At 51.0% G+C, this 25,653-nt stretch overlaps 13 protein-coding genes across 13 annotated transcripts; 5 read left to right on the plus strand and 8 right to left on the minus strand.

Annotated features, from left to right (window-relative positions):
• Positions 1-575: 575 nt before the first annotated feature.
• VTP21DRAFT_10986 (uncharacterized protein) lies at positions 576-876 on the minus strand (the record flags this gene model as incomplete). The annotated part of the gene is made up of 2 exons (XM_069390381.1): positions 576-701; positions 814-876. The coding sequence occupies 2 exons, from the start codon at positions 874-876 to the stop codon at positions 576-578; spliced, it is 189 nt and encodes a 62-aa protein (XP_069252536.1).
• Positions 877-1,365: 489 nt separating this feature from the next.
• Positions 1,366-3,729, minus strand: VTP21DRAFT_10987 (uncharacterized protein; the record flags this gene model as incomplete). Its single annotated transcript, XM_069390382.1, has 3 exons — positions 1,366-1,650; positions 1,732-2,102; positions 2,166-3,729. The coding sequence occupies 3 exons, from the start codon at positions 3,727-3,729 to the stop codon at positions 1,366-1,368; spliced, it is 2,220 nt and encodes a 739-aa protein (XP_069252537.1).
• Positions 3,730-4,340: 611 nt separating this feature from the next.
• VTP21DRAFT_10988 (uncharacterized protein) lies at positions 4,341-5,135 on the minus strand (the record flags this gene model as incomplete). Its single annotated transcript, XM_069390383.1, has 1 exon — positions 4,341-5,135. One exon carries the CDS (start codon positions 5,133-5,135, stop codon positions 4,341-4,343), a length of 795 nt encoding a protein of 264 aa, XP_069252538.1.
• Positions 5,136-5,617: 482 nt separating this feature from the next.
• VTP21DRAFT_10989 (uncharacterized protein) lies at positions 5,618-5,955 on the minus strand (the record flags this gene model as incomplete). The annotated part of the gene is made up of 2 exons (XM_069390384.1): positions 5,618-5,831; positions 5,918-5,955. 2 exons carry the CDS (start codon positions 5,953-5,955, stop codon positions 5,618-5,620), a joined length of 252 nt encoding a protein of 83 aa, XP_069252539.1.
• A 391-nt stretch (positions 5,956-6,346) lies between these two features.
• On the minus strand, positions 6,347-7,658 carry VTP21DRAFT_10990 (uncharacterized protein; the record flags this gene model as incomplete). Its single annotated transcript, XM_069390386.1, has 4 exons — positions 6,347-6,638; positions 6,737-7,045; positions 7,128-7,470; positions 7,541-7,658. The coding sequence occupies 4 exons, from the start codon at positions 7,656-7,658 to the stop codon at positions 6,347-6,349; spliced, it is 1,062 nt and encodes a 353-aa protein (XP_069252540.1).
• An 842-nt stretch (positions 7,659-8,500) lies between these two features.
• VTP21DRAFT_10991 (uncharacterized protein) lies at positions 8,501-9,838 on the minus strand (the record flags this gene model as incomplete). Its single annotated transcript, XM_069390387.1, has 4 exons — positions 8,501-8,998; positions 9,074-9,598; positions 9,672-9,746; positions 9,806-9,838. The coding sequence occupies 4 exons, from the start codon at positions 9,836-9,838 to the stop codon at positions 8,501-8,503; spliced, it is 1,131 nt and encodes a 376-aa protein (XP_069252541.1).
• Positions 9,839-9,993: 155 nt separating this feature from the next.
• On the plus strand, positions 9,994-10,945 carry VTP21DRAFT_10992 (uncharacterized protein; the record flags this gene model as incomplete). Its single annotated transcript, XM_069390388.1, has 4 exons — positions 9,994-10,166; positions 10,234-10,304; positions 10,367-10,779; positions 10,856-10,945. 4 exons carry the CDS (start codon positions 9,994-9,996, stop codon positions 10,943-10,945), a joined length of 747 nt encoding a protein of 248 aa, XP_069252542.1.
• A 151-nt stretch (positions 10,946-11,096) lies between these two features.
• Positions 11,097-12,028, minus strand: VTP21DRAFT_10993 (60S ribosomal eL24 domain-containing protein; the record flags this gene model as incomplete). The annotated part of the gene is made up of 4 exons (XM_069390389.1): positions 11,097-11,177; positions 11,258-11,557; positions 11,651-11,726; positions 11,874-12,028. 4 exons carry the CDS (start codon positions 12,026-12,028, stop codon positions 11,097-11,099), a joined length of 612 nt encoding a protein of 203 aa, XP_069252543.1.
• A 932-nt stretch (positions 12,029-12,960) lies between these two features.
• Positions 12,961-14,808, plus strand: VTP21DRAFT_10994 (uncharacterized protein; the record flags this gene model as incomplete). The annotated part of the gene is made up of 5 exons (XM_069390390.1): positions 12,961-13,539; positions 13,613-13,672; positions 14,164-14,223; positions 14,430-14,661; positions 14,771-14,808. 5 exons carry the CDS (start codon positions 12,961-12,963, stop codon positions 14,806-14,808), a joined length of 969 nt encoding a protein of 322 aa, XP_069252544.1.
• Positions 14,809-15,263: 455 nt separating this feature from the next.
• VTP21DRAFT_10995 (uncharacterized protein) lies at positions 15,264-16,622 on the minus strand (the record flags this gene model as incomplete). Its single annotated transcript, XM_069390391.1, has 1 exon — positions 15,264-16,622. The coding sequence occupies one exon, from the start codon at positions 16,620-16,622 to the stop codon at positions 15,264-15,266; it is 1,359 nt and encodes a 452-aa protein (XP_069252545.1).
• A 1,876-nt stretch (positions 16,623-18,498) lies between these two features.
• Positions 18,499-21,831, plus strand: VTP21DRAFT_10996 (uncharacterized protein; the record flags this gene model as incomplete). The annotated part of the gene is made up of 9 exons (XM_069390392.1): positions 18,499-19,165; positions 19,259-19,342; positions 19,405-19,625; positions 19,712-19,905; positions 19,970-20,442; positions 20,513-21,013; positions 21,080-21,151; positions 21,218-21,753; positions 21,823-21,831. 9 exons carry the CDS (start codon positions 18,499-18,501, stop codon positions 21,829-21,831), a joined length of 2,757 nt encoding a protein of 918 aa, XP_069252546.1.
• Positions 21,832-22,628: 797 nt separating this feature from the next.
• Positions 22,629-23,662, plus strand: VTP21DRAFT_10997 (60S ribosomal protein eL18; the record flags this gene model as incomplete). The annotated part of the gene is made up of 4 exons (XM_069390393.1): positions 22,629-22,631; positions 22,962-23,048; positions 23,133-23,518; positions 23,587-23,662. The coding sequence occupies 4 exons, from the start codon at positions 22,629-22,631 to the stop codon at positions 23,660-23,662; spliced, it is 552 nt and encodes a 183-aa protein (XP_069252547.1).
• Positions 23,663-23,865: 203 nt separating this feature from the next.
• Positions 23,866-25,169, plus strand: VTP21DRAFT_10998 (uncharacterized protein; the record flags this gene model as incomplete). The annotated part of the gene is made up of 5 exons (XM_069390394.1): positions 23,866-23,964; positions 24,056-24,141; positions 24,204-24,276; positions 24,349-24,436; positions 24,544-25,169. The coding sequence occupies 5 exons, from the start codon at positions 23,866-23,868 to the stop codon at positions 25,167-25,169; spliced, it is 972 nt and encodes a 323-aa protein (XP_069252548.1).
• Positions 25,170-25,653: the final 484 nt, after the last annotated feature.

The following is a 25,653-nucleotide window of genomic DNA, read 5'->3' on the forward strand; positions in this document are numbered from 1 at the left end:
CTCAGCCGCCAGAGGACCATACACCCGCTGTGTTCGATCTTCGCTGCCCGCGCCCTTCCCCTTCCCCTCTGCCTGCCGTCCTTTTGCCGCCAAGCATGATGTGCTCTGCTAGAATCACCCACCGCATCCAGTGGTGAATTGGCCCACGCTTGAAGCAAAAATAGCGTGCGGGCTTGGGATTTGGCCCGCAAATGCTAAGGGCTGGATGGGGGCCGAGGTCGCGGCGGTCGCGAGGGCTCGGCCCCGGGCGGGACAGGGAAGGAAAGGAGGGGGAGGGGGGCAGATCCGGGAGTCTGTTGGCTTACACAGAGCTCAATTTCAGAGGAAATGAATTGGAAAACAATCTCCCTGGGTCACAGTTAGCCCGAGGGTTTATTCAGAGTTCCGCTAAGCGCAAGCTCGAGGGAACAGGTCAATAAAAATAAATAACACAGAGTCTCTATTCACAAGATAGTCTTAAATCCAACCCAATCCAAATAAACAAGAAAAACAATCCCAGGGCTGGATGCTGGCTTAAGGTTCACCACCGTCTCCCAACCTTGAGGAAGCATCATCTTAGCGAACATGACACACACTCACTGGAAAACACGATCACTTACCGCCTTCTGCACGCAATTCTTGAAGGCTTGGAATTCGGCCGCACACAGATCCTTGCGAACCTCTTCAAGCTTCGACGTGACGCACATGCCGTATGCCGTCGCCTAACGCAGTAGAGAAGTAAAAGAATCATTGAATAAAAGAATCTGTGAATTTTGGGGAGAGGGTGGGGGGAGGGGGACGGAGAAGTTAAAAAGCCGTCAAATGAATGCTTACCTGTGAGCTACATTGACCCATTGATTTTGCAAACACAACTGTGGCACGCTTCCTGGGATCCATCTTCGGCCTTGGATGCAATCTTGTAGGAGGATTGGCACGAAAAAGCAAACTGGTGAATGGGCAAAATTGTGACTGAGATTTCCGGAATGGCTGGAAATGACAGCCCTTATGATTCGAAATAATCTTTTGTCCCAAACACTTTATGTACAAATTCTTTTCGCAAAATCGCCGTCTTCAAGTTGAAGGTAAGCTTATCAGAAAAAAGTGTGCAATGACCCCCAAGAGCGACACTCCCGACCATACGACGATCTAAAAGTGTCTGTCCTTTTCTTTATCTGTAGAATGCATTTATTAAGTTCTAGACAAGCTATTAGTTGTTTGTATAGCACATTGGCTGTAAAAAAAAAAAAGTCAAAACCAATTCGACCAACTCTACAAGTAGTGGAGTGAACTGGGGAGTCGATATTGAAAGAAGAGCTGGTAGGCTCTCTAGATAGAGAGTCGAGGGCATATGGTCAAGGCTTCGCCCCCCCCCCCCTGTGACTGCCTCTATCCCTCTCGATCCTCCTCTAGCTCCTCCTCCCATTCACACCCGTCGTGCACACACACCCCAAACTCGGCGCTTTCCCGCATGATGGACCGTGCCTCTTCGTACCCAACCCCCTGGTCCTCCATGATCAACATCACTGCGGTCTCAGGCACCATGACCTGTTGCAGATACTCGATGGGGGTTTGTGGAGCTGTGTCTGAGGGGGTCAGGCGATCCGTCCGGAGCAGTAGGTGAACGAGGGAGGAGAGTAAAACCGACGCTCCTCTGGGACCATAGTATCCCGGCTGGAAGAAAAACGCGAGGAATGGGCGAGGAACGAGGTGTCAGTAGCAATTGAATTAAATCCAGGGAATTGGCACTCTCACCTGTGTCACCTCAAACCGGGTCATCAATTCACCTGTCTGTCGGGCCTTGGCCTTGCCCACTCGCTCATACGCCTCCATGGCCAACGTCTTGAAGAAGCTTGGCCGCTTGCCCTCGACAATGTCCATCAAATTGGGCACCATCCGCGTGATCCGAGCCGGGAGGGCCTCGAAATCGATCGAGAGCGGATACCCTTTCTCCACCCCCTCCGGCACAACCTGACGAAAGGCCCGATGAAGGCGGCAGAACGCGTGCTCCCGCATGAAGTCCTCGCCTTGAGCAGGAAGACATGCGAGGGCCTCGCGTAGTCGGCCTGGCAGCGGGTCCGGAAGTGGCTCGTGGCAGTAACGGCAATGGCCGCCTGGGGTGGGTGCTGTCAACGAGTCCCAAGTAAGCCCAATTCAAGGATGCTAGGCAACAAGAGTGGGGTGCTCACCTTTTTCGATGGAGTGGTCGGGGCTGAAGTGATCGAGATCGAACGGCTCCAGAGGCTGAATCTCTCGCTTGGGCGAGGGCGCCTTAAATGTCGCACCCAGCGCACTCTTAGGGGTCCTCGGCGTTTTGGCAAGGATAAAGGGGCTGGAGCGCTCCGAGGCGGGGGGCAACTTGAGCTTCTTTTTACGACCCTGGATCGCCTGGCCAGGCGGGGATCCAGGGGTGACAGCGGTGGTCGCTTTCGAGGCGGTCTCGCCGATAGCATGACAGGGAGAGAAGAGTTGGGCATGGCTACAGAACCCTTCCGACCTGACCCCTATCGACCCACACTTCTCCTGGGTGCTCCTCATCGACACGGGGAGTCTGGTGTAGATTGAGCGGGAATCTCGAGTGTCTCCGGCAAGAGGAAGATCCCTCTTTCCCCCAGGCCGAGCTATCGAGGTGCGCCGACGAGCGCTTTCTACCCTCTGTGGGGCTCTTCTTTTGGGCGTGAGTGGACTCGGAACGACGCCATTGTGCCCAACCACCTCTCTCCTACCAGGTGCAAACAACTCCAACGTTGGGCTCGGCCGCCGTTCTGTCAAAAGTGAAAGATCTCGCCCCATCTCCCTAGACAATCCCATTTCATTCGACCATCGCCGGCGCTTCATCGGGCTCAATGATGGGGATCGAAGGGAGGGGGCAATAGGCGAAACAGAGCTTAGCGAGGCCCTTAGTTGAGCATTACAATTCCGAGGGCGCGTTTTCCTCGTGCCACTCTCTAAAACATCCTCCCCAGGCAGGGTGTTTTGACTTGCTCTTGACGACGTCGTAGAGGTAATAATAGAAAACGGAGATTGGCTCCTAAACCATAGGTCTTCGGTATCATGTTCGTGTTCAATAATGCTTTTCACCCCTTTACGTGGAGAAATGATATCACTGACACCCCTGTTTGGCGGCAACGTGCCCTGTTTCTCTCGCTTTTTCCCCTTTGACAACGAAAGCGACTTTGCCGCAGCTCCTAATGTCCGATTACGAAATGCCAACGGAGTAGACAACCTAGATCCTGGTGGAGATAGTCCACCCTTTTCGCGATTCAGATCGTTTTTTCCAGCCTTATGTAAACCCGCTGTGGCCAATGATGGTCGCCCTCTCTCTGTCTGGATTCTATATGGTCCCTCAAATATATTTTCCTCACCCCTTCCACTTCGATTCGCCATATCCAATGCCAAGTTGCCAATTATTTGACGTGACTTTCCTCCAACGCGGGACTCCTTGCTCTTGAACTTTTCGTGTGAGAATAGACGGGTTGCCCGCTCGTTAGCCTCGCTTGAATACTCCTTTTCAGGATGGATCTTTTCGCGTAGATCGGAGATGGCGGAATCCATGGGATGGGCATCCCCTATCAGATCTTGGGTCCATTCAGTGTCCTTACCCAATTCTCTCCTATTATTCCGGCGGGAAGGCGATGGCGGTTGGAACACGTCCCATTTTGAGGGCGGAGGGGGTGACGGACATTGGAATTTGGATTGATGCCGAGAAGAAGAAGGAGGAGATGGTGAATCATAGAGATAACATGTGGACATCTAGAGCTTTCAGCCAAACTGCTACAAAACAGACTACATGAAAACGCGGAGGAATCAAGGCGGGGAGGGGGTATCCTTTCTAACTTGAAAGAACTAGAAGTATTAATAACGGGAGACAAAATTGGAGAAATCCCAAGTCACAGCACGAAATATCAGATGAAGGGGAAGCCTGCCCGTAGTAGGTTGCAGTTTCAGTCTGTTGGACAACCAAGAATACGGCCGGTATCCCCACCCCGTATTGTACCGTGCTGAGATCCAGGCTGGTCATGAACCGTATTGACCAGATGGTCCAAGAAAGGGCGCAGTGAGCCACACTGGACGGCACCTACTTCCGTCCTCTCAGATTTATTAACATCTAATGGATAGAGGATAGAGGATAAAGTTGGAGGCCCCTTTAACCAACATTCACCAGCTAATTGACACACTAGGGCTATAGAAATACATCCGTATAAGCACAGAAACAAAGGAAACACTTTGAAAACACGCAAGGAACCCACCTCTAGAAGAAGCAAAAAACACTAGGAAAAATACATTCGAGAGAGTGTGGGGGGAGAAGCGAGAGGGATACATGAACGAAAGACACTATGATACATAGGGGCCCGTCGAGCCAACTAATCCAACACTTCTCGGAGCTTTCGCGTCAGCGGCACCCTCACCATGCAGTCCAACGCCGAATTCAGGGGGGAGTCCAGCGGCGGGGAGAATGGCTTCAACAAAGCGACCTTGGGTTCGGCGGAGAAGAAGGGGGAGGGCAGGGCCACCGGCAATTGGGGGTATTGCATCTGAGGAATGGGCTGAAGGGTGTTAGGAGGAGAGGAGGAAAATAGAACCGGCCTTGCCTCGGATGGAGTGGGCGGCGTGATCGAAGCCGTGACAACCTCGTGCCGAGGCTTGTTCGGCCTCCGGTCGTGCGTGGGATTACTCAGAGGACTACTCGTTCCCCTCTCTTCCTCGGCGGCGGAAAACCCCATTGGGTGAAGCTTGCCATCCACGCTCTCCTCCTCGCGAGTCCCCTCCAGTCCACCTTTGTCGACTGGCTGCAGGAGCTTTCTTACGACCCGCTCTAAGCTTCTCAGCCGCCTCTCCAGATCCTCTGTATCCGACAACCCCTGCCGCTTCCACCGGTCAGAAGTATGGACGCAGAGGTGGCCGCTCATGGTGCAGTAGCCGCAAGGGTCCTTTCCATCGCACTTCGTCTTGCGACGACGGCAAGTCTCACAGGCGCTACCGCTGGAGAGCCGCTGGGAAGAGATCCGGGCAAACTTGAGGGGGGAAATGACGCAGTCAGAGGGGGCCGACTCGCAAAAGTTGCACGGGCTATTCCCATTGCACCAGAGGCCCTGCACCTTACAGGGGATGCAGAGGACGGGTGCTCGCAGCGGATCCTTTGAGTGTGGTGAAGACATCTACATAAGGTGAACCTCTCAGCTTCGAGAGGAGATCGTGGCGATCCGAGAACCGAAGGTTGACGGTGTCAGGAGGAATGTGCCACTAGTGCAGAGAGAGAGGGGCGAGGGAGAAGACGGAGACAACAGCGGTTAGCGTTGAGGCAGAGGTTGAAAATGGTTAGAAGTTATATATATTTAGAGAGAGAGGGAGAGCGGGAGGGAGGAAGAGGGGGGGGGGGGGGAGGAGATGATATGGTCAGAGCGGAAAACGTTCTCCTAGGGAAGAGTCCGTTGCCAGACCTTTATATACCCCCATCTTTGAGGAAGTAGATGGATACAACAGCCAGCCGCTCGGCTCGGCTTACCGAAGAATTCTTTCTCCGACCTTGGGTGGAGGAAATTAGGTGGCCTTGGGAGCGTGATCTCGCCATGTTTCAACGGTGGTCGAGAAAATGAAAAAACATCGGGGAGCGTGTAAAAAGTTCGATGGGGGGGGGAGGCTATTCTAGCCTTCCATTGTATTCCCACCAATGCTTCTTGCGGACTTCGTCCTCTTGGGGCGCCTTCGAAAGCCAGCAGCCCCACCGTTCCTCTTTCCCAACGTGGCCGCCCCGCCCAGTACCAAGGAAGACATGGCTGAGCGAAAAAGATTCTTGGTAGCAAATCGGTACTTGACCGTCATGTTCCATATTTTGTCGGTTCGGTACCATCCATCTGGATATTAAAGTTGAGTCATTCCTCCTCCATAATTTGTTTTCGTAATCAGGACTGAGGATAATCATGCCCTCTCCCCCCCTTACATCTCGATTTCCCTTTCGTTATAGAGCACACGTGACATGGCCCGAGTGGGTGGCTTGAATGAGTTTTATTTGGAGATTCATAAAACCTTGCCGGTGCTGTATCATAATTGGAAAGAGTTAATCAATATGGAAGGTGGCAATATAAAAAAGGAAGAGAACTATTAGAATAAATCATCGGCTATAAAGACATTTCAATAAATAAATCAATAAATAAGGGGGTAAAAAAGATAGGTAAATAGTTAGATAGATAGTGGATAGATAGAGCAATAAATAAATCGATAGATTGATAGAGAGGTAGATAGATTAGATCATTATTAAGTGGAGGAGAATAAAAAAAGGGGGTCAAGGAGGACAGGCCCGAATGCTAAGGTCCCCCCCCCTCCTCGCCGGTGGAGGAGGAGGAGGAGGGGGAGGCAAGTCCCGCCCGATTTACAGGAGTCCAATGGATTTGAGGTTCGATGAAATGATAATATCATTGCAAGCGGCAATCGTGTATTTCACCTGAGTGGTGTCGGTAGCACATGTAAAATGAGTATAGATGCGCTTCTCCACCGACTGATTCAATGACACGAAACGCCCCTGGAGGTACTCGCAGGCGGCTTCGAAATCAGAGCCACCCTGATAATCGGGGAAATAGTGTTGTAGGGGGCTGCGCGGAAGTTTCTCTCTGAACAGATCTATCTTGTTGAGGAAGAGGATAATGCTGGTGTTCACAAACCATCTGCAGGCACGAGCACAGGAGGTGGGGGGAGGGGGAGGGCATAGATTAGCGGCCGAGACATTTCATTTTTGGGGAAACAATAAAGCCAAACCGCTTACCTTGAATTGCAAATCGAATCAAACAAGGTCAATGCCTCCTGCATTCGATTCACCGACTCGTCCTCGCGCAGCACTTGATCGTACTCGGAGATGGCGACCAGGAAAATGATGGCGGTCACGTTCTCGAAACAGTGGATCCACTTTTTGCGCTCCGACCGCTGGCCACCCACGTCGAACATGCGGTAGGTCAGCTCTCCAATCTGGAAAGTCATCTCGGTGATGCCCGTGGTCTTGACCCGCGAGCGCAACACATCCTGGTCGGTGGGCATATAGTTCGGGTGCGAGATGCGCTCGACCGAGTCGAAGTAGCTAGCAACCAAAAGGGGGAGAGAGAAACAGGGGAGGTCAGCTTCTTTCCTTGGAACGCATCCGTCCGGCCCCCTCTACATACTATTTTGCGGAGTCGTTCAGCTGGTACTCTCGACTTCTCTCGAAGCAGCGCCTGACACCCGCATCCTCCCACAGCTCGGCAATGGCCACCCCCACCTTGGCAGGCAGTCGATCCCCCTCCATCTGCGAGGGCAATTGCATCACGATCTCGGCATGATGGATGCTGGCCGGATTAACAAACCCAATATCCATCGCCTCCATCGCATTCAAAATGACCTTCATGCTTTGGATAGTGTTGGAGAAGATAATCTCCTTGAAGGATTCGCGTTCGTCGAGAGAGTAGCCGCCATCGTGGATCAATTTCATCTGCTTCAGAATCGTCGACTTTCCAGACTCACCCGCACCTACATGGTTCCAAAACAAAAAAGTAAATACACGAGGCGAGGCGATAACAAAGAGGGAGCCTCCACTTGCCTAGAAGGAGCAGCTTCACCTCCTTACGCAGGTTCATACGATCACGCTTGAGCTGGTCTTCAATTTCGTCGTTCTTGCGGCGGCCCTCCGCATCCTCAGTACTCATACAGCAGCCCATTTTCTATCGTTGTCGTCTACTAAAAGAGGGAGAACAATAATATGGGAAAAATGCTTAGTGGGGCGCTCTAGCGATAGAAGACATGAAGGAGGATGTACGGGGAGAAAAGGGGCGGGGCGAAGAGAGGAAGAGGCGAGTAGGAGTACAAGAGGCCATGAAAATTCGACCATGTTTATCCAACTCGGTAAGTTGATTACGCGACAAACTTACTTGATCTATTAGTGTTTGGAATGTTTGCGGAGCAATGGGAAGAAAATGCCGTAGGTTTTGCGAGAAAGAATGGGCCGGAAATGCACAAGGGGAAATGGGCGAAAGAATGGGGGCCTTCGAGGCTCGGTCGATGGAAAGCAAACAAAGACTTCAAACAAACGGCGGCCCGCTCTTCTCCTCCGCTAGTCGAAAAAAAAAAATTGCAATAAATAGTACACAAAAATTTTAAAGTTAAAATCGAAAGCTTCTGGCCGCGAACCCACGTGTAGCGCGAAAAAAAAAAAACAGGAAACAAAGCTTTGAACACTGTCAAAGGGTGTCAACATTAAATCGCTAGCCGCGCTCTCATGGTCGCCTTGCGCTCCTCCAAGCTACGACCCGACCGCCGCAGAGCATTGTCTGCAGCGCGGGCGCGCGTCCTCACGAAGGCTCATCTCGACATATAGGTTTCCCCCCAGCTGCCGCTTGGCCCAATGGGCTCGTTCGGACCCGGATAAAATATAAAGCACAAGCCGCGAGGGAGAGAGGGGATCCCTCTTCAGGGTCAGAAAGATCGAGACTAATTTAATCAGAGGAACGCAGAGGAAACGCAAAGTGGTACACTCTTTATTTAACAAGGCAGCACAACCTGCTCATCCTATTAGTAGCTCGACGCGCTCCATCAGCTGCGAGAGCTTCCCCTCCAAGCCCAGCACCTCCTTTCGTACCGCCCCGAAGCGCTCGAGTCCTCGCTGCACGCGTGTGCACGCCTCGTCCACCCGTCTCAACTCGCCCTCCAGCTTCTGCTGCTCTTCGGCGAGAATAGGCACCGATTCCGCAAAGGTCGCCGTTTCGATATGCAGGTGCTGCAAAGACTGCAGCCGAGCAAGGAGGGCCGGCGTGAGGGGCATGAGTGGGTCGATGTGCTCGAGGAGCCCAAAGATTTTCAGGATGCGCTCCTCTGTCTCCTTGGTGTACTGGCCGGGGGGCGGGACATCCTTTTCTAGCAGATCGGAAAGCCGCTCAAGGTCATTGGTGAGGAGCTTGACGCGGCGGCTCATCCCTTCCAAGTGGCGCGGCTGGGTGAGGAGGGTCAGTTGATGCTCGAGCTTGTCGACCGTGGCGACGAGATTGCTATTCGCCAGAGGAGGCTAGAGAAAACGACAACGCGGATTGATAAGATGGCCGCCGAGAGTTAGTAGAAGAAAGGAGGGAAAAGGACATACCAGTTCCCCGAATTGGCCGCTTGTGGAGCCCATCAGTCTTTCCAGAGTCGCCACTCGAGAGTCCAAGTCTACCAGCGCAGAGGAAGGGACTGCCTCCGACGGCTCCTTCCCGTCGCCCTCGTCGCGCCCTTCCTTCGCCGCTTGCTCTTGGTGCCTCTTTTCTGCTTCCCTGGCCGCTGCTTGGCCCTCGGCCACTCGCCCGATGCGCCTCAGCTCCCTTTGCAATCCAGAGATCTCCCCCAGGAGCTCCTTGTGAGAAAGCTCTCCTTTGGAATCATGCTCGGCGGGTTGGACAGAATTTTTCGACACTTGCTCGAGCAGATCCTGGATTTCAAAGGTTAAGCGCCGAAGCTTTTGCTTTGGGGTTTCTTCTTTGGAAGGGTGTGGAAAAATTTCGTATTCTGATGCATCGTGGTTGTGTGAAGAGAGCGATGAATGATGATATGATTTAAATGGTACAGTGGGTTTAGATCGGGACGGGCTCTTCTTAGCACCATTGCCTTCTTCCTCTTCGTAGCGTTCGTCCTGTTCAATGAGAAAGGGGGAGGGGGTCAGTACACTATGGAGTGCTCTCAAAAAAAGGTCGAGTATAGGCGACCAGCTCATGGGCAGTTCGGGTGTGGTCACCATCGTCCACTACATCGGGTGTTTCATAGACATCAGGTTGTGTATCCTAATAAGGGACCCATTAGCTACAGCCTCGATGAAGCACAAACACGAGAAATCGCATACGATGTCCGGGAGAGCGGAATATTTGCTTGACATGTCACAATGATGGATATAAAGAGAAATAAAATAATTTAGGAACGCGAAGCTGGATCCCGTAGGTGCGCAGCAAAAAAAAAAAAATTGGATTGAATCGATTCAGGTTAGATTTCCTCTCTTGCCACCACCAAAACTCGAAAACCCAATGCTCTCTCATGGACGCGCAGCAACTTGCAAAAAGCTTCCTCTCTAGCCTTGTCCTCACCCCTCAGCCAGATTCACCGTGCGTCACCCTAACTTATGCTCAGAGTCTAGATGGCAAGATTGCGGGAGAGAATGGAAAACAGATCCTTTTAAGCGGAAAGGAATCACTGGTTATGACCCATAGGTGCATTGTCTTCATCATGCGGTCCAGTTGCTGTTGCTTGGACTAATGGATTTTTCGATTAGAGCAGATTACGCGCAATGCACGATGGTATCATGGTTGGCATTGGCACGCTAATTAACGACGACCCTCTCCTGACTGGTATGTAGCTGAAGATGTCTTTTGTTTCCAAGTGCTTAGATCACTCTTGACTCTTTGGGCAGCCCGGCTCCTTGAGCCTAACGAGGTGGTCCAGCAACCCCAACCCATCATTTTGGACTCCACCCTTGACCGCTTCCCATTCCACTGCCGCCTTCTCAAAGCCGCCAGCAATGGCACAGGAAAATGTCCATGGATCTTTGTTAGAGAGGGGCACAATCAACACCATGCAGAAAAGCTAAGGTCCATAGGTTGCAGAATATTTCCAGTTCCGGAAAGACTTGGCTACGTGTCATTACCCCATATTCTCTCGGCGCTCCGCAAGGAAAACCTGGGCTCGCTGATGGTAGAGGGTGGAGCAGGAATTATACAATCATTCCTGCAGCAGCGGCATTTAGTGAGCCATGTGATAGTTACCATTGCACCAGTCTTTGTGGGAAGCGGGGTCAATGCGAGTGGGAAACTGCAGCCCGTTGAGGTAGTCCCCCTTTCTCTTTGGTTTTCGCGACCCTCCTAAGGTTGAAAGGCATTGATGTTTGGACCTACTGTTTTAGGGAAGCTATCCTCGAGTTCACCATGTGGTATACGAGAGATTTGGGCAGGATATAGTCATGTTAGGCCGTTTGGATGCTTCTAATGAATAAATCCATGGAGAGCGTTCTCTCATTTTTTTTTGTCAGTTCTTTCTTTCCCTCTCGTAGTGATATCTACTTTTGTTTTTTAAATCGGTCCCGAGGGCCAGTCATACAAAGAAACTAGAATAGGTTTATCAAAAAAAAGAGGAAACAAGGAAATTTAACGACTCTTGGCGGCAACGGTGGGGCGAGCACCCTTAGCTTGCTGCTTGGAGATCTTGGGCTGGTTCTTCTGGGTAGCCTAAAGGGGGGAGGGGACCAAGAGCAGATCAATAAGCAACCCTGGGGGGGGGGGCGCAAAGTCAGTTCTTCAATACACACCTTCTCGGCCTTCTTCTTGGCAGCCTCGGCCTTCTTCTTCTCCTTGCTCTCTTTGATGGCGGCCTGGCGTGCAGCCTGTCTTGCCTCGGGCTTCTGGTTGCGCTTGGCGCGGATGGCTTCCAGAGATGCACCAACAATGGCACGCTGGTGCTTCACGGTACGGCGGGTGCGCTTCTTGGCGACCTCAACCGTGATACCCTTCTTGTGCATGCGACGGTACACGACAGTCCAGGCGATCTTGCGAGGATTGAGGCGCTGGTGGAAGTAGGAGTCCACCTTTCCGTTGATGAAGTGGAAGGGCTATGGAGGGGGGGGGGGGCAAAGAGGAGACGAGGGTAAAGAATGAGAGGGGAGGACCGGATGGTAGAAAGAGGGAGGGAAAAGGGTACCCACCTTGCCATCGGAGCGGATGAAAAGTTTGCCCTTACCGGGGTAGATCCGGTATCCAGAGAAGTTGCAAGTCTCGGTCCTATGGAGATCAAAAATGGCTAGAGATTAGATCCATGGTTGTCTACTCATCTCTCGACTTCGCGAGCATCCTCCACTCCACCGCACTCCACCCCCTAATCCATCCCATCCATCCATCCATCCATAGCAAACAGAAAGGGATACTTGCTTCATGTCGATGATGCACCCCGAGCTATCTAGTCTGTGAAGGAGAAAGGAGGGATCGCGTCGGGGTCCCATCGAGCCTCTTGATTCATAGCCGAAGGCTGGGCTGGTGTGTGACGTCACCGTGTATCGAAATGGCTGCGCCGCGAGTGACGCCATCAGGATGGCTGTCCTCGGATGGCATTCGCGAAATTTCTACAGAGGTCAAACAGAGGTGAGGGGGAGGGGGGTACTTTAGGAGGGGAGGAAAAAGAAACCAATTTATGTTTAAGTTGACATAAATGTCTCGTGGCATAAGAAGAGAAGCCATGGAAATGAAAGTATGAGATTTCGTCAACAAGTTTTAGAGTCCATAAAGGCTAGGCCGGCCTGGGGAAAGGAAGGCGTGGGCCGGGGCTCGATAAGGACGTCCCCCCATCGCCATGCGACGGAGGAAGCCAGTGCTGGTCGCTCTTCCATGCTACGCCACGCTTCCATAAGGGAGGGGAAGGAGGCCGCAGCGCAGAGGACTTGGGGAGGACTGCGAAACACCGGTGCCTATAACGAAACGCTGAGAAAAAAAGCGAGGAGCCCGCCGCTTATCACGCGTCATGCCGGCCCAAATAGGAAATGTCAGATAAGCAGCAGCGCGAGGAGCGGTTGGTGTATTTTTGACTGACTGGAACGGCAGGATTTTATCCGCGATGTCCATGCACAAGCAGATCCAACCGGTTGTTTGGGGGGGGGGGGGAGGGCGAGGGCGAGGGAGGCCGCGTCTCTGCAGTTCCAAGGCCCGGTTATTTATAGTTTAATTAAAGGGAAAGCGGCCCGTTAAGGAAGAGGTGAGAAATAAATGCCAAACGCTATCGTGGGGCCGCAGAGCGGGGGGAAATGAAATGCCAACCAGCCTGCACCGCTTAATTTCCCAGAGTAAAACAAGAATGATCCTCGCGGCTGCCATATGCTGTGGTGCATCGGTTCAGAAGCTTCACGATTCGGCAGGTGAGCACGTTTCTCAAAACTGCATCCCCCCCCCCTCCGCTAATTATATAAGGGGCAGGAGCCCAAAGTCATCCGCCTTGTTGCCATTTCTCTTTCTGTTGGATTCCACCATGATCTCCGAACTCACCTGGTCCACCGACGATCTGTGCTTCTCCTCCCTGGCCCCCTCGCTCTACTCTCCCCTCTTGTCGCTCTCCGCGTGCCCTGCCGACGATCGCCAGCCTGCCGCCTACTTCCCCCCGCCGCTCCTCACCATTCCTCCCTTCGAGAAGACCACCGAGTACATCCTCGCCGACAGGGACGGCACCCTGATTCCCGCCTCGGGCAGCGGCAATACCAACCGTGGCGACGGGCCTCTTCTCCTCGCTGCCCACTGCGCTTCATCGGATGCTGAGGAAAAACCGGAAGAGGAAGCGGGGCGAGGAGGGGATGCTGAACGCGGCGGTGGTGAGGAAGGAGGAGGAGACGGCGGCAGCGGCGGCGGAGGAGGAAGAGGAGAAGGAGAGGCCTTAGTAGCGCCGTCCAACATGATCATCCATCAGGGGGAGATGGGCTCTGGCATGAGCCCCATTCCGTTTTTGGCCCCATTCCAATCCAGCCCTGCACCACTAGTCCCGCCCATCCCCCTCCTGCCCTTCGACCCGATACTGCCTCTGCGCGGATTGGAGCGCCAGTTCAAGTGCGACAAGGTTTGTATTCCTTTGGCATGGCTGCCACGGTTACACGCCTGAATCTCTTCCATTTCAATCCATATTGCTCTAGTGCCCCCAGGCCTTTCACCGCAACCATGACTTAAAGCGGCACAAGCGCATCCATCTGCAGGTAAAACCTTTCTCTTGTCTGGCGTGCAATAAGCAATTCTCTCGAAAGGTAACCGTTCTGCACCCTCTTCCTTCGCGCTCTCCTCCCTGTTTCAATAACCTTTTTTTCAACTTCAATTCCTTTCGGTATTGCCCTCTTCTCACAGGACGCCCTGAAAAGGCATAAGCTTGTGAAAAAGTGTGGTTTGGATTTGCCTGAAAATTGAAGGACTCTGAAAAAACCGTCGATTGTCTCTGTGTATATTACTAAGTTATCCTTTTTTTTAATTTCCTTGTTTGCTATAGTTTCTCGTTTATTTATCGGGTTGGATATGATTTTTGTTTTTTTTTCCCAGATAATTTAATATATCTGAATATTTACAAATATAACTAAAACTATATATTCCTTATTGTAGATACTCCCCACCCCCCCACTCACACACTCTCTTTCCAATCTTATCTTCTTGTTTATTTGTTTATCATGTAAAATACCCATTTTAAATCTTTATTCAGACTGACGTGAAACTCAGACAAAACATGGCAGATCCTGTTCCCATTCTGGAATCCATTGAGGTAAGACTCCTGAGCACAAACGTTGGCTCAGTTGCACGCCATATGTACTGAACCAGGCCGCTTACCATAGGGGAACATTTGGAGGAAGGCCTGGGTGATAGTGGCACCCCCCCTCTCCCCCCTCCTTCCTCCCCTCTGCGAATGCTTACGCTCATTTCTGAATGTATCTTTGTGCACTCGATTTTTGCACGGCTTGCTGCAAATAGTGCTTCTTACCGCAAGACACCTCTTTAGATTTGGTTAAACTGGTCTCGGGGATCCAGCTTCAAGATGGAGGCCAGCTCCGCTTTCCCTTCTCCTTTGAACCCAGGTCGTATATCCTTTTCTTGAAGCAATTCGAATTTCCCACTGACGACCGTCGGCATGACTCTGATTCAGTAGACAGTCCCGTTTCTCGCGAAATCAAATCGCTTGATTCCTTGGCGCTTATACGCATAGGTATGGAGAGGGAGGCACCCCCTGTTTTTTCTTCTTTCTTCTTCCTTCTTCCTTCTTCCTTCTTCCTTCTTTCTTCTTCCTCCTATCTCCTCTGATTCTGCAATCCGAGCTATTCATGAGGTTGAATCAAATAACAATCCGCCCTGAGACGCCCTACTCTGATACAATCCTGCAAATTTTCGTTTCTCTTCTCTCTTTTCTCTTTTTTTCGGTGTGCTTCCACTGGCTGCAATTCAAATGGCTCCTTTAGGTGATCTCCTTTGGATAGTAGTCGTATCGAAAATAAAACATGCCAACAGGCTTCTTTTAAGGCCTTCTTTTATCGATATTACCACTCCCAAGAAGTTATCCAATCAAAACGCACCTTTTGAAAAGGAAAATTTTCAGCTTCCATCTGAAAAGGGATTTAGATGCAATCTAATCAAATCAAATCGATGGCAAGCCACTGTAGCCAAAGTTTCGGGGAGAGGAATTAAAATTACAAAAGGCAGGGATAGTTCATTAACACTCGAATAAATAATAACATCTATATCTCATGCGCCCCATTTCTCTCCCTCCCACCCCCCCCCCCCACAATCGCTTTGTTGTTTTTTTTTCGAATCTTATGCATTCGAAGAGCCATGTTTCTCATGCTGACCTAATAGTGTCTCCACAGCTATATAGCAAACCGCCACAATGACACATAGAAAAGCAGCCATGGCCATGTTGAACCGAATCGTACACACCATGCGTTTGATGAAGGAGCGTCCAGGGGAGACCGAGAGCAGCCCATCGTCCGAACTGAAGGAGGGGGCGTCGGAGGTAGGCTCCTCTTGTGCTGCGGGTGCAAGCGAGACTCGAACTAGAGCTGCTTCGTCGTCGTGGCTGGGCGGACCCTGTCTTGCTTGGGTTGTGGTCGCCTCAAGGGGAGGGGGAACGAGGATCCGGGTCAGGTAGAACCATGGTCTCCACCTCCAAATCCAGGAAATGAAGTGGCCTAGCGTGTGAAAGTGGGTCCACAGGGAAGGTGCCTCCATCTCTCCGTTGAGGTACTCCTCGTCGAAAATAGAGGGCATCTCAAAAAGACACACGATATTCGCGTCGAGGGTATTTTTCCGGAAGAAGCGCCTTACGGATGCGGACCGAAGGTAATCTTTGTCGGTGGCAAAGAGGTAGGCTCGGAGCCTTGGCTCCTCCTGTCCCCTTACCTCCTCTCGGAGATCTTCGCGGGAATTCTCCACCCATGCCCGGATAGGCAGCGGGGCGGCGGTAAGCGGGGCAGAGGGGAGGGAGGAAAGGCGTGGAAGTTCTCTCAGCGGCGACGTTCCAAGACCTGGCCGCTCCTGTTTCCCGGGCTTGAATAGCTCCTGTTCAAACGCGTCGTGAAGGGACGCGAACGGGGATCGAATGGTGGAGGTCGGACTATTGATCACGCTACGCGCCAGTTCGTGGCCCAAGCCTTGCGCAGGGGTGGGCGAGCCTGAGGAGAGCAGAGCGCGAATGGGGTCCCCATTATCTCTGGCGGGGGTGGGGGAGGAGGCGGGGGAGAGGGTATTTTGCCAATGCATATGCCATCCCGCCTGGCTCTCCGGGCTTTCTCCCGGATCGATAGGCCTCTTCTGTCCAGGGGGTGGGGGCACTGCGAAATAATGGACCGCATGAATCTCCGTATTCGTCAATGGGTTTAGAACGCAGAGTCTATGAATGGCCCGGCGCTCGCCCAACTTTTGAGTGCAAAACAGAAGTTTGTTCAGATAGCCCGCATGGTACCAGGAATAGCACTCTTTGTTAGTTTGAGAATCGAGGGTGGTGACCCGTGCGAGCACAAAGGTGCTGCCCTGGGCATGATGCATGTGGATGAGGTCCGCGAAGGCGTCCAGGGTGAAGGCGTCCATGGTGGAGAGCGGGAGAGTGCCAAAGGTGTGCTCGCCATAGGCATTACATATATGAAGGTCGACCTCGTGGTCGCCGGAGGGGCCCATATTAAGTTGGGATAAGCAGCAAGCGTGTCGCGGAGGAAGTTGTAAATAAACGATCTGTGTTTCTTTAGCAAATATGGTGGTAGTATGGCATGGATAAGATGGCCGAGCACAATAGTATTATGTGGGATAAAGGCCCTGCCTTGGACAAGCAGTGGGGAGAGAGAAAAGAAAAGCAGCGGAGCCCATCTACCCGTCTGTTAGAGCGATCAAGGTGAAATCGGAAATTTTCCGCTGTCTTTCCCGCACATATACTAGAATCGGTGAATAAAAACGCTCGCGTTGGCCACACTTCACTGCTAAAACAGCGGTCCCAATAATGAGATGCGGACAAATTCAAAATGGATTAGGGCTTCTCTCTCCCTTTATCTCCATTGTGAACAAGGGAAACTGATGGACGCTCTTCTTACCCGCGCTTGCTCGACTTTCTCAGCAGGATAGGTTGGCAGGGAAGTCGGAGGGGTCCCTCTTACAGGAGAGAGTTTACACGGCTTCAAATCAGATATGTGCTTAGGCTGGAAGGCTGCCAAGTCCCATGGAGAATGCCAATTCGAATCCCCCTCTCATAGCTGCGTCGAAGGCTTCTAATTAGGAAAGCGTAATTTGTTAATTTTTATCTCAAGCTCCACCCGCAATTTACTCAAATAAGAAGGTTGATCCACTAACATGTATCATCCTTCCTCTTTGTTTTTTTGATGTAATACAAAATCATTACGCTACATTGTTGGTTTGGGTTGTTCCCTCCCCTCCCTCAGGAAAGCACACATGTCCACAAACCATGTTGACTAATTTGCTATTCATGCCATTAGACTTGCGTGTGCGCATTATGATTAAGCTTCAATTTTAGCAATGCTTCCTATTTCTCACACACTGAATGAGATAATAGGTTGTCAAACAATCCCCGCCCTCTTCATATGCAGTTCAGTGCCTCCATTACCTTATGGGAATATCCGTGACAAGGAACATGTCTTTCGATTTGGGAAGGAAATGTTAACGTAATTTTTTTTCCCATCGATTCCAGCAAGAAGGGGAGGAGATGGCAAGGAGGTCTCGACCACTACGCTCTCACTGATAAGGGCTCGCAATAGATTGAACCGAGAGGGGTCCAACCCCTTTGGAATATGTCATGATGGGGCGAAAGCTACCCAACCCACGGAAATGTGAAAGGGATTTGGCATCACAAGCCTTCTTTGGATCAATCAGGTGCATTTCGGGCTACCCCCCCCCCTCGATTTGGTGAGCCAAGCAGCGGATGCATGCATTTCGAGGCCGCGGCGACACTGATTTCGTGGCTGAGGCCATTCGTGACCGGGGAGTGGTTCAGAAACTCTCCCCCTAGGAAAATGGAGTATTGCAAAAGCAACCGCATAGTTCTCCCTTCTCACAAGTTTAATTTTCTTTTTTCTTTTCGGCTGTCTCACTAGTCAGGCGTCACAGCGTGGAGATTTATTTTAGGCCTGCTGACGTCAATCGGTGACTTCAACGACTGAATAGGTCTTGGGAGTCCCCCTTTGACTTGCAATGCGTGCTTTTTTTAAACTCTCTAGACACTAAAAACTCTCATAGGAAAAAAAAACCCCTGTTTCCATAGCTGTAGTGTAGGCTCTTGGCCGCCCCTCTCTTATTTCTTTCACGCTTCTTTACTGTCTACTCTCCGCCTCTCCATCCCCTCCCATATACCACTCCGTTGTCTTCGATTGAGCATTGATTTCTACGCTTTTGTATTTGGGGATTCCATCCGCTTTAGTAATCGTTTCTAATTGCACCCCCCTAATTCACGCTTCTCCTTTTCCATCCCCTCTTCTTTTTGCTTGCTCGTCTTATCCATCTTTTTTTCTTCCTCCTTCCTCCATTTTGGATATATCCCATCATTGAGCCAATGGTGGCAGCTGTCCCTCCGACCCCAGAATCTTCTGGAGGCACTCAAAAGTTCGACCCGTCATCCTCATCGCGGCTTGGCCATTCCTCTCCATCGAGCAACTCGTCGAACTCTTCTTACAACCCGGAACGTAAACCTCGACCATCGGGGAGATCTCGAGGTGGTGGATCGGCCACTGGCAATTATCACGGAGGCAAATACAATCGACGTCAACATCGACACGAGCATCAATCACATAATCACCCCTCGCCACACTTGGCTCATCCTCATATACCCCCATATGGTTTCGACCCCGCAGCGGCAGCAGCAGCTGCCGCGATGTATGCTGCGTGGAATTTCCCTCATGGGCAGCCGCATTTACCGCCGGGCCTCCACAGCGCGCATCAAGGCGGCGAAGGAGGAAATCCACCTGGCGATCTGTTACCACCACACTATTTCTTCTATCCGCCAACCGGTTTGTATTATCCCGCACCAGGGCAATATCCGGTCGCCATCCCGCCTTTTTTCCCGAACAGCTCCCCAGCCGAGAAGCCATACTTATCGCAAGAGCAACACCCGGCTATTCCTGACGCAGATACGAATGCGAGTGGTTCACAGGATGGAGAGGATACGTTGCCCGAAAAATCCCCTGAAAAAGCGGCAAATGGTGCCGCAAGTGCATCATCAGGTATGAACATTTGATTGAACTATTTTTTGTTCAATACACATTGTGGTACGTGCGGCCCAGCTCTTACACAAATACATTTTTCTACGTGTATAGGTGGAGAGGAGCTTCGTCAAGCCTTAAGAAAGCAGCTTGAGTACTATTTCTCAAAAGAAAACTTGTCCAAGGACGCGTATCTAGGTAGCTATTTTGTTTGATCCTCTGCCCCGCCATTGTCAAAGGCTTACTAGTATGGTGTATAGTCTCCCACATGGACTCTAACCTATTCGTGCCGATTACCGTCATTGCTGAATTTAAGATGGTGAAACACCTCACCACTGATCTTCAATTGATCGTGAGCGTGCTGAAGGAGTCCCCAAACATCGTTGTCGACGATTCGGAAACGCGGGCTAAGCCTAATATTCCTGCCAATAAACGCAATACCATCATTCTTCGAGACGTCCCGTCCGATGTCACTGAAGAGGTACTCCTCCCCCCATCCTTTCTTCTCCCGCCACTGAAATTGTTAGGCTCACCCCTCCCCTACTTGCTTTTTTGCCATTTCTCTAGGAGATTCGCTCGATCTTCCAGGTGGAGAACTCTAGGCCCATAGTGAGTATTAAGCCGGAGATTGGAAATCTGTGGTATATCACATTCGAGACCGAGGAGGACACCCTGGAAATGTGGAGCGCCACTCGGAATAAGACGCTCCGGGGAAAACAGATTGCAAGCAGGATTAAATCGGAAAATATGCTTAAGAGTTTGTAAGTATCATGCATTGTTGCGACGAAAATGGCCCCACTTTTTTCATCCTCCTCCCATTTCTAGCTATCATCCAGACGCTCTCGGTCAGCTTAAAGGCGGGCCGTCCGGGGACCCCCATATTTCGCCCAGTATTCAACCGGACCACCGCCACGCAACTGGCCAGCCCATTGCTCCTGTCCATGTAATGAACAGCTACCAGGCCATGGGCCCCGCCATCGACCCTATTTACGGGGCTTACTACAACCAGGCATTGTATCCTCCACCCATGTATCCTTCTTCCATCAATGGCCGATGGCTATCTCCACCCTACGGCTATATCCCCGATGGCTACAATCAGTACTACGACGGGAATGCGCCGGTACCACCCCCGTCTACGACACAACCGAGCCCGAATCCCAGTAAGGAAGAAGACAATGAAAACGGTAGCCCGGTCCTGAACGGCAATGCCAATGGCAACGGCAGTGATGTTGCAGGGCATAATAAAAATTCTCCACTGGGTCAAGGTTGGAGGGAAAAAGAGCCGCGCCCAAGAAAAGGTATTAGCGCAACTCTCAGGCCACTTTGATTCACAATTTCTAACTTCTTGTATTTAACCTCTCCAACTAGAGCACGCAAACGAAAACCGGCCTGGATCCAACTACCGGTCTCGCCGCCCGTTTGACCATCGTATGTCATATCGAAGACACGCCGCTACTGCCGAGGAAGAGGTGGAGGGTCTGCCCTCAAATATGGCTAGCAATGAGCTTGACCCAGTTGCTGGAGATCCCACCTTGATTTCCCAGGACAACCAAGGTGCCAAGGGCTATCCGAAACATGCGGCCAGACTTTCATCCGATCCCCATCCCCCTCACTCGAACTCTCTGTCGTGGGGTGCTTCCGAACTTCAGTATGCGGAGATCGTCGGCGGAGCCTTCGAGACTGGTCCCCATACATATGAAGGTGACCCTTCTTTCCCACGTGACGACTCCGAGTGGCGGAAATCTTCAGAGCCAAAGCGTGGTGCCGGGTCTTCTCGTCCACAGCCCAAGGATGGCAATCGGTCCAGTCGACGCGCAGAGAAAGGGAACCGCACTTGGATCCGACCCAACGAAGAACCTTTGAGGCCGGGTAAATAGTTTCTTTTTGAATGGACTTTGACCTTATTACTGACTTTGCGCCCACCAATAATGCTAGCTCCGAATCTTCGCGAGGAGGAGCATTTCCCACCTTTACCCACTGCTAAATCGCCCACCCCAGACAAGCAAGGTAATCAGTCTTTCTGCGCTAACACCTCCCTTGTGGTTGACGAAATTTCTCCACTTTCGATTCTAGTCCCCACTCCCGCTGCGCACGGGTCTTTGGCCGACATTGTGAAGCGAGCCCTTCCTCAGCCAAAGTCACAGACGGCAGGACACGAAGTTGACAGAGATACTTCTTTCCCGCTGCTAGATGCAGGCTCTGCTGCACAAGGCCAGTCCCCAGTCCCTCGGGAATCCTTGGACGCAAAAAGCAATTCGAAAGAGTCGCGCTTGAACGACCACAAGAATGTCGACCAGGCCCCTCACGCCGCCTCCGCAGATGCGACTCGACCTTTGCCTCTAGCGAATGGGCGGGAGAATTCACCAACAAGCTACGGTAGAGGCCATGGTTTCGAGGCTCATCCTGAGCTGTTGTCGGCGGGATCCGCCGAAAACGCCACTGGCTCTTCTGTTGGCACGAAGTCCTCCTCTGTTGGAATAAGTTACGCACAGATATTGAAGCAGACTAAGGAAACCCATTTGGATGGGAAAGCGGATAGAAAAGAGATCGGAGAGCAGGCATTTGGCAGGGAGGTGGAGAAAAAAATAGAGATAAAATCGGGCCTAAAGGTAAGATTAACTTGATTGATCGAATAACCTGCCTCATGCACTCACGCGAAATGTGTGTTCCAATTTTAGTCAGAGTGAATTGATAACTGCCTCCGGTACGGAGAACGAATTGAGCAAGCGACGAGAGAGAGAGGGAGTTAGAGAAGACGCCTGGTTGGCCGAAAAATTTTTTTTCACTCCTAGACGAAGAAATTGAGTATTCGGTTCTCTTCCTTTCCTATGCTTAGCGCTCTTTATTGGTTTTATTTCTTCTCTAAACCATACAATTGCGAACGCTGCGAAAATATAGTAGGTTTTATGCTGATCGAATGGACATGATACCGACCTGTCCCTATATATATATATACATTGTTACATTTGGTTACTATTCTTTTTCTTTTCCTCTCCTGCGAAATATTTCTTTGCGTTGTTTGCCTTATTTTGCGTATTCTATCCTAATATCTTTTGCGATATTTTTTATCCTTTTTTTTTTGTTTACCTTGAGATCTAAGATATCATCAATTTATATATATATATTTGCCTTTAATTTTCTCTATCGCACATTGTGTAGATTTTCTTTTTTTTTTGGAAAGATGGAAAAAAAATTACGAGCTATAGGAAGTTTTTCTTTATAAACCATTGTATTTGATATATATATATTTCCTCTATCTCTACCTCTTTTTTTTTTTCTTACTACTTTTTTATCCTTTCATGATTGTACTCGTCCCTTATATTGCATAAAAATAAAAGGTGGCAAACCAAATGCCCGGAAGGGGGCGCAGCCAATTTCTCAAAAGTTTCAGAACCTTATCAGATAGTCTCTGTGTCAAAAAAACGATTCGAATTCGAGTTGAAGGAACCTCCTCTTTCACTCTAAACCAAGACAGGCGATTATAATGGTGAGTTGAAGCTCTTGTAAACTTCACCTTGAAGGATCAGGTTGGATGGATGATGCACAGAGGATTGAGCACATGATGGTGATATTTGGATGGATTGGATCGATGGATGTTTAGAGGGAGAGGGGGATGGGAGAAGGGGGAGGCATCTTTCGATGTCGATACATGAGGCTCTTGAGTTAAGAGCAAGGGACGGAGATCAGCTCTCCTAGAGGAAAAGACAGGAGATTATTTTGTGGCTCGAATGCTTTTGCATCCCCTGAATCCGTTATTGGTCGTTGTACACTAAGATCCAGCTTTTTGACCTCGATTTCTTTATATGTTTCATTATAGGGTATCGACATCCAGAAGCACCACGTCAGGAACACCAACCGGACTGCTCCAAGCAGCCAGGATGTCTACCTTCGGTTGTTGGTCAAGGTAGGGGATCCCACTGATCTATGCTCTTTTTATTTATTATTCTATTCGAATGTCGGATTCTAATCCCATGCTCCATCACTTCAGCTCTACCGCTTCCTTGCCCGCCGTACCGACTCCAAATTCAACGCCGTCGTCCTTAAGCGTCTCTTCATGTCGCGCGTGAACCGTCCCCCCATGTCCATCTCGGCTATTGCCAACCAGATGAAGAACAATGAGGACAAGACCGCCGTGATTGTGGCCACCGTCACGGACGACGAACGCCTGCTCGAGGTCCCCAAGCTTACCATCGCTGCCTTGCGCTTCACCGCTTCGGCCCGTGCTCGCATTTTGGCCGCTGGTGGCGAGTGCTTGACCTTTGATCAGTTGGCTCTTCGCGCGCCCACCGGTTCAAACACCGTGCTATTGAGAGGAAAGAAGAGCTCCCGGGAGGCCGTGAAGCACTTTGGTTTCGGTCCCCACAAGAACAAGAAGTATGTTGCTAAAGCCGCTGTGTCCCGCCTCCTTCCACGTTTGCTAACCTCCCCACTCTCCTTTCTAGGCCCTATGTCCGCTCGAAGGGACGCAAGTTCGAACGTGCACGTGGTCGCCGCGCCTCCCGAGGCTTCAAGGTCTAAATTGGTTTACCCTTCTTTTTATTTTTTTTCTATATATTTTGCTTCTCCTTTTACGCTTTTTCCCTTTTTGTTCCTGTTTTTCCCTTTAAAAAAAGCAAGATCAAATACACTCTATGTCTCTTGTACTTTGGGGTGACGAAATCAATTGAAACTCCTCAAAATTTCTCCTCGTGAATTTTCAAGTGAAAGTTTCAAAACCCAAGATGACGACGAGCGACTACAAATTCCAATGTGCGCTAACCATCATACAGGAATTATCTCCAAATGGACCGCTCCAGCCGACGAACGATGAGAAATTACAGGTATGTGCCAGGCTAAGGCTGGATCCGGCCTTCGACCGATGCGGGCCATCCCGCCTTCATTTTTAACCTGTGTGCCACCCGTTTTTGTTAGCTGTATGGGCTCTATAAGCAAGCGATGCTGGGAGACTGCCAGGGGACGCGGCCATCGATGTGGGATCTGGTTGGCCGGGCAAAATGGTGAATGCAGACTCCAGATGGGGGGTGGATTTGAAAGATTTCAATAACCTCTTCTGGCACAGGGACGCATGGAATCGCTTCCGAGGAATTGGCCAGGACGCGGCCAAGACGCGTTACGTAGAGACGCTGGTTGGAGTAAATCTTCGTCCCGATAGTGTTAGACGCGATATGCTTGAGCACTGATTCCCCTAATGGACATTTACATAGTTTCTTAGACGATATCCCAACATACCGCTGGCGGAAGAACTGATAGACGCCCTGGAGAAAGGCGAGCAGAATCCCCCCCATGAGTATGGTGAGTAGACTGGATGTTCTCTGCTGTGGCCTGTCAGTTGTGCATGGTATGCTAACCCCTTCCCCCCCGGCCTGGTACAACCTCGGCAACCCTCTCCCCTGTGGTAGGATCATACGAGTCTGAGTTGGATTCTGGCGAAGAGGCCGCCGACGAAGACCACGGAGACGACGTGGGAGAGGTAGCCGCAACCTCTCCACGCGTAGAAGCCACCCCTTCCAATACCTCGTCAACCTACCCTCGCTACTCCCCAACGCTCACGAAGCGCTCATTGCGCGGCTCTCCTCGACCTCCACGACCTGCCGCAGACCCCGCCGAGGGCTCCAGCCAACGCTTCGAAGAGTCTCCCCTCCCCTCTCCACACACCCCCGCTCAGACCCCAACCTACTCCCGACGCAAGGTTGCGCGCACACGCCCCTTGGCAGGCAAGCAGCCCCAAGGCTCCACGAACGTCACCTCGGCGGTGGAGCGCGCCCTCGAGCTGCTCCAGATGGAGGTCACCGCCCTCAACGAACGTATCAACATGCTGCGCCGGGAGTTGGAGGAATCAGAGAGTAAGAAACGGCGCATGGGTGGGGTGTGGGGCTTCCTGAGGGCCGCCATATGGCAAGCAATTGTAAATATCGTCATTCTTGCCGTCATCTCGACGATCATCTATCGGCGGCGGACTTCATCCTGGCCATATGCCGTGCTGAGCTACCTGAACCCGCTAAAACAGCTGCGGGATGTCCAATAGTCCAGGCTGGCTCTACTGGTTGAACCGTTTAGCAGAATCTTTTTTTATTTTTTTTTACGGTTTCTTCATCCTCGAATTTAACGGGAACCATATAATGCTGTACATTAATTTGACTTTTTTTTTTTCCAAGGCGCCAAACCAAGCTAATCACTAAGATAAATAAACCCTCCCACTAAAACTCTCTCTTTTCTATTTTATTCTTCATTCTCTCCGCTACAAAGGCTTGTCTGAGATGGGAGGGGAGGGATGGTGGATAGAGCTGGAGGAATATAGGGTTTCGCCGGATTATCAAATATTGTCAGAGGGTGTGCCTTCGAATCTTATCGTTGATTAAATAAGTGTAAATAACGAATTCTCAGCAGTTGATGCGTCAGCGTTATGAAGAATCGGACAGCCCTCAGAAATGTTCCCATGGGGGTGGGAACCTGAATAGGATTCATGCTTGCTTAGGTGTATTAATGCGCTTGTACTCTGCAAAAACCCT

This window comes from Calcarisporiella thermophila (genome assembly GCF_041956535.1).
Source record: "Calcarisporiella thermophila strain CBS 279.70 unplaced genomic scaffold VTP21scaffold_8, whole genome shotgun sequence".
In the NCBI taxonomy this organism is placed as follows: domain Eukaryota; kingdom Fungi; phylum Calcarisporiellomycota; class Calcarisporiellomycetes; order Calcarisporiellales; family Calcarisporiellaceae; genus Calcarisporiella; species Calcarisporiella thermophila.